At 47.4% G+C, this 11559-nt stretch overlaps 1 protein-coding gene and 1 long non-coding RNA gene across 2 annotated transcripts; both read right to left on the reverse strand.

Annotated features, from left to right (window-relative positions):
* Positions 1-354: 354 nt before the first annotated feature.
* On the reverse strand, positions 355-1543 carry LOC119358880. The gene is made up of 3 exons (XR_005172314.1): positions 1449-1543; positions 1245-1341; positions 355-1047 (listed from the first exon to the last, which is right to left on the reverse strand). It is a non-coding gene; the product is annotated as an uncharacterized LOC119358880 (long non-coding RNA).
* A 1770-nt stretch (positions 1544-3313) lies between these two features.
* Positions 3314-4416, reverse strand: LOC119358881. Its single transcript, XM_037625281.1, has one exon. The coding sequence runs from the start codon at positions 4414-4416 to the stop codon at positions 3358-3360; it is 1059 nt and encodes a 352-aa protein (XP_037481178.1). The 3' UTR covers positions 3314-3357.
* Positions 4417-11559: the final 7143 nt, after the last annotated feature.

Here is an 11559-nt window from a genome sequence, read left to right on the forward strand (position 1 = left end):
GTAGTTACCACGGTTACCGAGAAATACCAAAAATATTTCAAACGAAATTTATAGTTGAATTTTGAATTCAAATTCTTTAAGAATAGTATAGATAGAACAAGAACTTGTATTTGGCATAAAAGTGCTACCAGCCAAATGGAACGTTGTCTACGCATGACTACCAATAAGCCATAACCAACTGTCATATTGTTTCTTAGATCCTACGTGCTTTCCTATACACCGAGCGCTTAAATTAAAAAAAATCAACTAACTTGGTATTTTTTGCTCGGTACGGGGATTTACCGAGGGGCACTGAAATACGCGGTAACCACGGGAAATCTCAAAATTTCGTTCGGTAACCAAAACCTTGTTACATTATGGGACGGAGGGAGTAGATGGATTGACGGATCCGAGGGATTGAATGACAAGGTAGGAATGAAGAACAATGCCTGGGTCAGTGAAGACCAGTCTCTGAATTCAAGAAAAGGACTCCTTCTGTCATATGCAAACAACATATTCTGAGTTCTGAGGGACCTTCCTGCCTGCCTTGCGTGACCCCACACGCGCTTGCAGCATGATTGACTAAACCCCAAACACGATTAGCACCTTGAACCACACCTTGATCCCTTGGATGATGATGTACGGCAGGTGAACAATAGACTCGTCAGACTGTTCGGACAAGGAGGAAGCACCAGGGTCAGGGTGCTGTAGGCCATGTCGAGCGAGCCAAGCAATCTGCAGTCCAGCGAGCAGCACCTGTTGGCCGCAGATAGCAGTGTAGCTTTTGCTGCCAGAGGGGTGGGGTGGGGGTGCCTGAACCATACTGGAGAAGAGGGCGTTGTACAGCGTTCTGGTCGTGTAACACTCCCGGACTCAGTCCACCTCCAGGAGAAGGGATCGTCAGCCTTGGGCATGATCTGCACCTGCAATGTTGAGGATCTCCCAGTGATGAAGGTACTCTCAACAATATACGCACCCTCAACATTGAGCGAGCCAGAGATATCGATGTTCCATCTTCATTGAGCCAGAGCCCAGAGCTTCGCTTACTGACCTCTGACCTTCAGTCACCTGATTTTAGATGAAAAACGGGAATTAGTATTCTGACGGAGCAACCATAAAAACTAGAAATGTAACTCATATGAGCAACGGTCCCTCTGTACCAAAATGTAAGATCCGTGAGCATTAAGCTTGGTACAGAGGGAGTATGTATGTGTGTGCATGGATGCACCCTTGTGCTGAACAAATTTAAAAACTGCACACTGAACCTTCTATATGATCCATCAACATGGCCGTAATCTTCAGCAGAAAAATAAATCCGCACTGGAAGGATTGGTATTCAACTCTTCATGATTGAGCCCAAACCTGCCGTGGACCACCGGATTTTTTCAAAATAAAATAAACCAGCAAACAAACAGAAACGTGAAGATGAGAATATCAAAGAGAAGATAAGGAAAGAGGATGATCTGTACCAGCCATGGAACAACCATCTCAAATTGCTGCCTGATCTCTGCGTGCTACCCTTACCAGATCCAATGGCACCATCAGCTGGTTGAGTTGAGCACGAGCCGTTCCTACACGAGAAACTGAGCCGTGGTAAGTGAAGAGAATTGGGCACTGTAGTCCAATGTAGAAATGAGAAAGAGTTGCCATGCCCTTTTCAAATGTGAGCCAAAGGCGTGCCAGTCTGCCTAGAAGAACTTCTCTGCTCCATCTCCTGCTCGTCAGCAGCCTTCCATCCCCTCCTTGAAATTATGCAGAGCTCTCCACCAGAAATTGCAAACTTTCTGTGCACTTTTTAACTTCCACACCTTCTTCCATTCAGGTAATTTACCACTTTGGTGTCAGTTGAGCAAGCAGCACAAGCCACTCTCAGGTTTCTTTCCTGGTCAGCGTCATCAGTGAGCACATGATAAGCCGACCTGACCGTAGGATATGAAACAACACGATATTTTCCAACAACACTAGTAATCTGTAAAATTGGGGCGTTTCTCTGATTTCAAGTCTGTATAATGGTGATCTCTTTTGTCTGTCTAACAGTTGAATATGATGGTTGGAGGTAGACACTACAATTTGCTAATGAAGTAATCATGTTTTGCAGACATTCCAAAGACGAACAGTCTGCAGAATTTTCCATCATACTGGGTGGAAGAAAGAGAAGGATTTCCTCATATCAAAAATACAAATATATACTAAACTTTTATATATGAAATAGTTGTGTACCTCAAGGAATATGGATCTTACCACCAGTGTTCTCCTAAACCGTTGCCAGAAACCCAGAAATATTTGATCTCATGTAACCAAATATTTAAATACAGTATATATGATCTCGGTGTAGCTATAATTCAAAAGCAACGATAGTTGCATATCATTTAATCTTGACTCCACCATTTTCTGGATTGTACAACTAGAACAATTTCTAGTGAAACTATAACCATCAGTCTCCTAGTTGGGGCATGAATTGTTCCAGAGGGTGAAAAACAAACACTAAAAGGGTTGCAACTTGAAAGAAAGGATGCTTCCTGGTCTACTGTTCCTCGGAAATAACATATGCCCAAGGCCATTGTTAAGTTGTTACTGCATTTAAATCAATCTGCCATGTCATGCAAACAACTTGACAGCCGACACTATGCTGTTTCTAACTGCTTTTTGTTCTTTGTTCGTCCTATCTTTAAGAGAAGAGCATATGACCCATTCTTTCATTTTTTAGCTCACTGGCCATCCGCTGGCAATTTCGGGCTTTATACCAAAAAGAGATCTGCAACATATTGGAAAGCTTGGGTCCCATCCAAAAGAGATCTGCAACACTAATTCCTTATGCATGAACATATAAGGTAGTACATAAGGATCTTGAGAAAACATGTTAGTTATGTATAACACAGGTATTGCGTTCAAGGTTTATTCTACCTATCTATCCATGCCATTAATCTTGCTTCCCTTCCATTGTTTTTCTGATGACTATACCTGAGGAGAGATGACTAGACACTTCCCTGCCACTAATCCTGAAATAAGACATGGGGATCTTAGACTCTTTTTTGCGAAAGAGTGATCATGGCAGTTAGATACAGGATTATCTAATCTTTGGAGGAAATAATTGAATAAACACTTGTTTAGTTGCACCACCTTTTCTAATCCCTGTCAATCGTGATATCGCAAGCAGCAAAGTACATCGCTTCTAGTTCTTGAAACATGCGACCATCTCTGGGCTCAGGTTCAAGAAAATTGCAAAAGGGAACCAACTTCTTTTTATTTCTCTTCGTAGTAGTGCCACATATCACAGCAGCTTACATCGAGATTACACGGCAGGGCTTGCATAAAACAAGCAAAGCACTTCTTACATCCAGAACACTAGAGGAGAAAAGGACAGGATATGCTTAGACACTACACAAGAGCTAGAGCAGTCTGGCGCGTGGTTTGCAGCTCTCCCCTGTGATCATACTTAAGCCCAAACGTGCTCATATGGAGTACGCAACAATTGACGATGCATGTAGGCTCCACTCCCTCGCGCTGCACACAATCGACAAGGCAAAATTTGCTGTTGCCCATGTACGCGAGAGTGGCCCTTATTGCTGCCAGCCGCCGCTCCGGGACTTTGAGGAACAACTTCTCCTTCGCAATCTTACAATATGGCTGCACAGCACTTTCGCGGCTGCGGGAGGCGACTTCACAGGCACAAATGTACCCGTCTTTACGGAGCCCAATCCATGCGCCTAGCTCGCTGTCGTAGTAGCCTTGCCCTTGGAAAGGCAGAGCCCATTCCCCATGCCACCTCCACTCAAAACGCTTGGTGTTGAATGAGAAGGTACCCTTTGGAACATGTTGATAAAGACTGTCGTGTGCAGACATGAATATGGTGTGCCCGTCCGGGTGCAGCGCGTAAGACGAAATTATATCATCCATGGCAAATGGCGGTGGCGATGGCACCCTTTTCCAGGACCAATCCATGGCTGGCCGTGGATCGCACATCTCATCGCTTCCCGTGGCTGCCCATGACATGGCCTCAAAAGAGTGCTGCTCGCCGTCATGGCGAGATGTCAATGCACACAACGTATCACCGGCGGCCACAGAGATGTCAATGCCACCAAGCAGTGAACGTGGTAGGCTTGGCCCGATTGTGATTCCCGCTATCTCGGTGTCATATACGAGGATGGGAGTCTGTGGACAGTGTGGGTTGGTGGCGATGAAGATGATGTTACCAAAGGCCGTGAAGCTCATGCCAAGATGGCGTACTGGCACGGGAAACCGGAGGACGGGAGGGTCAGGGAACCCAAACTGCACGTCGCTGGTGCAGGTATCTTGCAAAGTGTCGGCATCAACCTTGTAGATGCTGCAGCCCGTGTCCCAATCATCCAGCACCAGGTAGAGGTGCTTCTTCGGCGCACGACGCGGCCGTTTCCCGGTGCGGTCGACGTCAAGGTGCGAGTGCTGACGCTTAGACATGTCTCCGCCGGTCGATCTTCCCGCACTAACTGGATCTAAAGATTGAATTTTTGATTCTGATGGAGGTTACGAGCAGGGTTGCCAGTAGAGGAGAAGAAATTTATAGAGAAACTGAAGGGCAAGGAGGAGGCGACGATGGGAATCCAGATCTAACCTGGGGATGTGAGAGGGCTTCGAATCCCTCCCTCCTCTTATTTATGAAGAAGAAGCGGAAGGGCAAGGAGCCTGGGGCTGACTCCCAGCCGTGTTCGGATTGCAGATAGGCAATGGCAGAGTACCTAGAGCCCGAGTCGGAAGGAGCAGAACCACCATGACGAGCGCACTACTCCACAAGAGAGCCACAATGGAACTAGGGTTGGGGGAGGGGGCCCAATCAAGAGTGAAATCGGGAATGAGATGGGGAAAAAAGGGGTCACCGCCTCACCGGAGTTGCCGCGCCGTTGTCGCCGGACTCGTCGCCGCCGCTCTCGTGCTCCAGGCGCCCGTGGACTGCTTGAGTTGCCGGGCCGCCCGTATGGCTAGAAAGAAGGCAGTGGAGACACGCCGCCCCTCCCGTGGTCGCCAAAATCTTGGTTTGGCCGCCCCTCCCGTGCCCGTGCTCGCCGAAATGTTGATATGGCCGGCGGCGCTCCGCCCCTTCTGCTTCCCCTCCTTTCTTTGCGCGTCTGTTATTCAGGCACCTGAAATTCGGTTCGTCTCCACTCGATTTTTGCCTCCACGAACTCCGCACGCGGCAGTGCGGCTCGCCCCGTTCCGAGGGATAGCACAGAGCGCACACATGGGCCATTCCGGGATTGAGCCTATTTTTTGACAGATTTAAATTCCTCTTACAAAGACAGATTTGAATAAACAAATATATATATGAAGAAAGTTCACCAAATTTTAGAAAATGTTCAAGATTTTCTAAAGGAAAATAATGGATAACTTTTTTCATGAATTTGGAAAAGGTTTAAAATTTTAAAATGATTGAATTTTAGTAAATTCATAAATTTACAAAAATCTTCCTTATAATCAATATACACAAAATTTTAAAAAGTTCTTCATTACGGAATATTTAAAATTACTCGAGATTATTTAAATAAATATTTACAACTTTTGGAAATGTGAATGAATTTTTAAAAATAAATCCAATTTTTAAAACTACTGATTTTTTTAAAAAGGTTATCTCATCTCATATTATAAAAAGTTAATGTATAAAAATACAGAAACAAAAAATAGACAAAAATACGAATCAGAACACACAAAAAAGCATAAATGCGGTATAAACAAAATCGATGAAAAAACCATCAGAAAAAACAGTGAAACCACAACACCCTCCACGTTCTGCAGGGAATAATATTTGCCCTAATCTTCTAAGCACTACTATCATGGATTTCCTATCCCTTACTCCTACAAAGTACTAGCGGGTAGTCGCTGAACAACATGTATTATCTGCGTAGCTCTCAGATCATGTTGTTTGGACCCTTAATAATCAATCACATATAAAATAGGCACAAATGAGTCCCCTACATCTCCCACACATATGGGCATTACTCACGCATATAAGAAGAATGACCAACGAACACAAAGATCAAATAGGGGAAAGCCATATCGATGATACTACAAATTATCGCAATAATATGAATACGGGTTTGGTGGTGTTTCCTTCATCTTGATCGATGATACTACAAATTATCCATTTCACAGTTGATTGAACACTAGAGCAACATCTTAGGTTTTGGTGGTGTTTCCTTCATCTTGATCTCCTTCCTAAGACCCTCGAGTTATTTTGCCTACGGGTATGCTTGTCAAGCTGGTGCGTTGAATGTCGATTGAATACGGCAGTAGAAGCCTACCACAAAATGCTATAGCACAAGATGGATGATAGACTAGATAGAATAAATCCCAGACTTAAGACATCCAAAGAAGAAAGCTTCAAGAGCACACCATCTCGTGGGACTGGACATCTCTTATCAACGAGACATTGGGTTCATCAGCTTGCCGTCATAACCTGAAAATAACACCGCATGATTTTTGTATCCGAACGCGACAACGACCACAACCAAACCTAGAACAAAGACGTCAAACCTACGCTATACTATGGTGATTATTTGAGGCTTCTCCTACATGGCGATGCCGAAGAAGACATGGGAGGTAGCGGGCAGGCATGGCCGTGTGGGTGTATGGCACTACAAGAAAAAAAAAAGCCATATACCTAATACACTCAGCTTGTGCAGATTTAAACTCAGTTTATGTATAAGCTGAGTAAAACTCCCGGCTTATAGGACATGGTTTATAGTAAACCGGCTTATACGGTATAAGCCGAGAGCCATGACAAAAAAACCTGGCCAGGGCCGGTCCTGGGTTTTCGGGGGCCCGGGGCGAACCTAGAACCCGGGGCCCTTCATTAGTATAAACAACATAATAATAATCAATGTATGTATATATGAGATGTCAACTGCATTCAAAAGCAATACTCATATCAAATTACCTATGCATATATCTTAGTAATTTCTTGTTATATTCCCCGCTGTATCATTATCAATCTGACCCGGTAATTTTAGTTGCAGGATGAATGCCTTTTACTAGGCGACATAAGGTGCCAAAATTTAAAGAAATAATTGGTAATTTGAAAACTAGCTGGAATCTACAAAAAATACTAAGTCAATTAATAAAATCTTACCAGTTATAATGTCAAACTCACAAACTAAAATTGCATGGAGCCAAATAATATGTCACTACTTAACAGCGTCCAATTAGTTGATGATCATCAATGTCCTGTTGCAATAATGAAGAAACAATCGTGATCTATAAACTAGAAATCGTTAAGGTTGCAGGATACCTTCTCTGCTGGATTCATGCTATGGCCGCGCCGGCAGCGGGAGACTGCCGACTGCCACTGGGCGTCCCTGTGGCCTCCTGGATGTTGTTCGCCTGGCCTGTTGATAGTGGCTGCATCGGCTGTAGGCGCTACGAGGCGCGAGGTGATGATGTCGTGGGCAGGGTAAAGTCGATGCGGTTAGCCAAGGCGATGGTGTCGCGAGGCAATCGAGGGATAAGGGAAAACAGAAGGCAATCACACTAATCACGCGAAAAAGCATCCACATGCCATCTATGAGCGTCATGCACGCATGATGAGGGTGGATTGCTGGAATCCCGGACGTTCAGCTATAGTAACCAGCTGTTATTTCGGCCTGACCTAACACGGCAGCACACACAACATTTCATTTTTTTCCCTCTAAACGCAGGCTTATAATCACATAACTGCACGTACTTGGGGGGCCCCTCTGTTCCGGGGGCCCGGGGCGGCCGCCCCCCCTGCCCCCCCATCAGGGTCGGGCCTGAACCTGGCTTATGTATAAACGAGTGTTTCCATAAGGCTCTCGATTTAATAAAGTAACATGACGACAGCCGGGTGTTAAGGGCCATGTGCCACTGTCTGTATAAGCCGAGTGCTACCGTATGTTGCAGGGTTTATACATAAGCCGAGGGTGGCCGTGAGTTGCATAGTTTATACATAAGTGTTTGACACGAAAAATAATAACAAACAACGATGGTTATCGTGTTATTATCTTTCTACGCGTCAGAGGAAATAAATATGCGGGCGTGCCAGTGTATTAAATACACAAAGAAAACATAGGGAAACTTGTACTTTATTAATCTCTCATCGGAGAAACAAATTACATGATCCCTTTACATAAGCGCTCCATGGCCTGCTAGCACGACCGATATGGCTTGGGCGATTGTGAAGTTCTGGTTCACGGGGCCTCGGAAGGCTCCCGATTAATTACGTCCGCGAGTCAAAGTCGCGGACCACCTCCGATTAAGCTGCTACAATGGTCGTCGTCTTCAAGTCTTGTCTTCTCCAAGTGCTCGGCGTAGGCGATGGTGATGATGTTGTGGAATAGAGTGGTGGAGCGGTATTCCCGTCGCTCCGGAGATGTTTGGCCATATCCCTCCGGCTTGTCGATGTCCGATGATGGAGATGTCTGGCCTCCTCAGCTCAGACAGATGGGCGGCCTTCGCCTCGTCGGTTCCCGGCCTGGTGGTGTCTGCCTCGTCGGTGTCGAACCTGGTGGCTTGCCTTCGCCTCGTCGGTGCCCGGCAAGATGTGGGTAACCTCATCGGAAGAAGACATGTCGGTTAAGTGGCTTCGCCTCGTCGGAGCTTGGACGATGTTGGGGAAGGGTGTTGATGTAGAAGTCGGAGTAGACTTGTGTGTCGCCACGTAGTGGCGTCACTTGAATATGACAACAATACGAGCTCGTCGATGTAGACCTAGGGGCGTCGCAGTTATGGGGACGACCTCCGCTCAATGCAGACGGTTGGTGTAGAAGAATGAGTACATGCCGGTGCAGTCAGCGTCCTCGCCAGGCGATAGGTGGAAGAAGATGGCGACATCATATGGACGTTCGGTGGCGCTGATGTTGACGGCATCCTCGCCAGATGCAGAGATGATGGAGATTGCGAGGCTGTGTCGATGTAGTCGAATGGTGTAGTTGGCTTCTCCGTCGAGACCGATGATGATGTCGATGGCACTAGTGGTGGGGTTGATGAAGATGTGAAGACGGTGGGCAACTCCTCCTCCATCTACTTCGGTTGCACATGGGTGAACTCTGATTATCCGTCCATCTTGATCGTGATTCCTATCGCCCGCTCACCTGTAGATGCACTGAACATGTACACCACTGTACATGTTCGCCAGGTGGAAGTAGTCCGAGTGTCCGACTCGGGGTGTCATAGGGAGCCACCTTGGGATGCCTGTTGAGGTAGTACGTGGCAGCGTGTACGGACGAAGGCTCCGCCTGGCTCACCGGCGGACTTTCGTCGTTGTTGCGGTCTTCACAGGTGTGCCTCGTCGCTGCCATCTTGAGCTTTGTTGTGGCGCGTGCTACATCGCCGCCGCGAGTCCACCCATCCATCCTAGACGTTAAATCAACATGCAGCTGGTCCCATGCATGCATGTCAACATCAATAGGTCCTATACTAGAAATCTGACACAAGGTACACAAGGCATCGGTGGTGGGCTACTTCACCATATTTGCTAGCAAAGTTAATATATCACCATAACTTCTAAATAAACTATGCAAATTTAAATTCGTTTATGTATTTGAGTTTCTCATGGCTAGCTCTACCAAACAAGTCTAATATTGATATATTTCTAAAAAAGTTTCATAAACATTTCATCAAAGTTTAGACAAGTTGTTCATAAAGTTCTTCGGTTCCAGATACATTTTCTAGAGAAGTTCTTTAATATTTCGAATAAAGTGCAGAAAACCTATTTGTAAAGTTTCTCAGCTCCTGGTCCAGTTTATTTATCACTTTGCAAATGAAAATGAGAAGTTCTTCACTATGCCAAGCAAAGTTCCTCACTGAAAACACTGATAATCTTCTAAAAAAATCATATTTCAATTCCAGTTAAAAAAATATGTTCAAAAATTGAAGAACTTGGTGTCAGGAGTTCAAATATATATAAAGTTTGAAAAACAAATTTTGATTAAACTGTTAAAAGACAACTAAAAGTAACAAAGTTTTTGAAGAGAGGAAAGACAACCTAGGCATGCAGGTGTACTATAGCCATGCATGTGTCAGTCTATAGGAAAGAAAAGAAAGGAAGAGGGGCATGCCGCTTGCACATGCAAATGGCCCGGATCCATATGTTGGAGCAGCGGTTGTGATTGGCGTTGCGCGCACAACCAGTTAGGAAACGCCTTATTCGCATTGAAGCTGCTTCTTCATGTGTACATGAACATCATCTGCTCAGCTCTTGGGCGCCATGTGTCATTGAACTCAACTTTGGTGCATGTTGATATTGGCAGGGTGGAGATGGCGCCGGGCTGTAAGCGGGCGGCTTCAATGTCGTGGTGGTGGTGTAGATGGTGCTGGGCTGCAGGTCTGCAGCTTCGACGTCGTTGTGGTGGTGTAGATGGATGAAGACGCCGGTCGAAGAAGACACCATGGGTGGCGCACGTGGACGCCTTGGGTGCCTTTGCACCAAAAGTGCTAGGGCCTGTGTGCGGGCTCCTCCGTATATCCCAGACGACCAGGGTTTGTGGGCTGGTCGGTGAGCATGCCTTCGCCATGGGCGCGTCTCGCGATCTCCTCTCCGCCGCCGCCGTGGGAGCATCTTCAACTGGGCATGTGTTGGCCTGTGTGAGGTCGCCGTGCTCGGCGTGCGTGCTGCCGCCGACGCGTCATCTCGTCCTCGACGCTGCCACCGCAGGCCCGTCTCCTCTTGGCTCGGTTTCTCCCGGGTGCAATCTCCCGATGGCCTTGAGGTCTCCTCTCGCTGCTTTCCTCCGTGTCACCTGAAGGATTAGGGACGGAGAGAACGAGATATATTTATATACAGATAAACCATGAATTAAGAATAAGAGCTCCGTGCATGCCCATGAGTATGCATGAGATGCGTCCGGATGATGGTTGATGATTCCCGTGGAGCTAGCTTGGACAAGTCTGCATGAAGCGGCCATGTGGCGGTGGCGCAACTTCCCGGCCTTGCAGACGCGGCCAGCGTTGTCTCGGGCCGCCGGCAAGCTTCCGCCGCCGTGAACCGCTCATCGCTGCCGCTGCTTCCTCTACATGGGCGCGTGTGTGAGGGCGCCGTCGGCCGCCACCAAGGGCGCACCCATCTCCTGGGTGCAGCTTCTGGTCTCTTGGCCGTCCCGGGCGCACACGCCGTGCGCGCTACTGTGGGCATGTCCTTGCCTCTCTGGGGTCTCTGGTTTGTTGGCTACCTCCCTAGACGCGTGCTTCACCATCCGGTTGACGTGCTTTGCATCTCCAATCTGCATGGTAAAGAAGATAAAAGAAGGATAGGGAGTCATCAACGTGCATGGTTCCTATATTGTTTAGAGCATCTCCAACAGGCGCGCTAAACAGGCGCCGCGCCGTAAAATCCCCTGTTTTAGCGCGCGCGCAACCCGGCGGATGGCTCCAGCGGGCGCGCAATAACCACGCGCGCGGTATAAGCAGTTGGGCGCGCGCTAGGAAGCGGTACCTCGCGCGGTGTATTTGCGGCGCCCGCTTCCGCACACGGCACACATGACACTCGCGCTGCGCTCTTCTTCTCCCCCTCCAAAGCCCCGCGCGCGCCGGCGCCGGCGACCCGCACCCATGGACGCACGCGCCGGCACCCCGCTCACCCCGTCCTATAGCCGCGAC

The sequence above is a fragment of the Triticum dicoccoides genome, chromosome 2A (genome assembly GCF_002162155.2).
Source record: "Triticum dicoccoides isolate Atlit2015 ecotype Zavitan chromosome 2A, WEW_v2.0, whole genome shotgun sequence".
NCBI lineage: Eukaryota > Viridiplantae > Streptophyta > Magnoliopsida > Poales > Poaceae > Triticum > Triticum dicoccoides.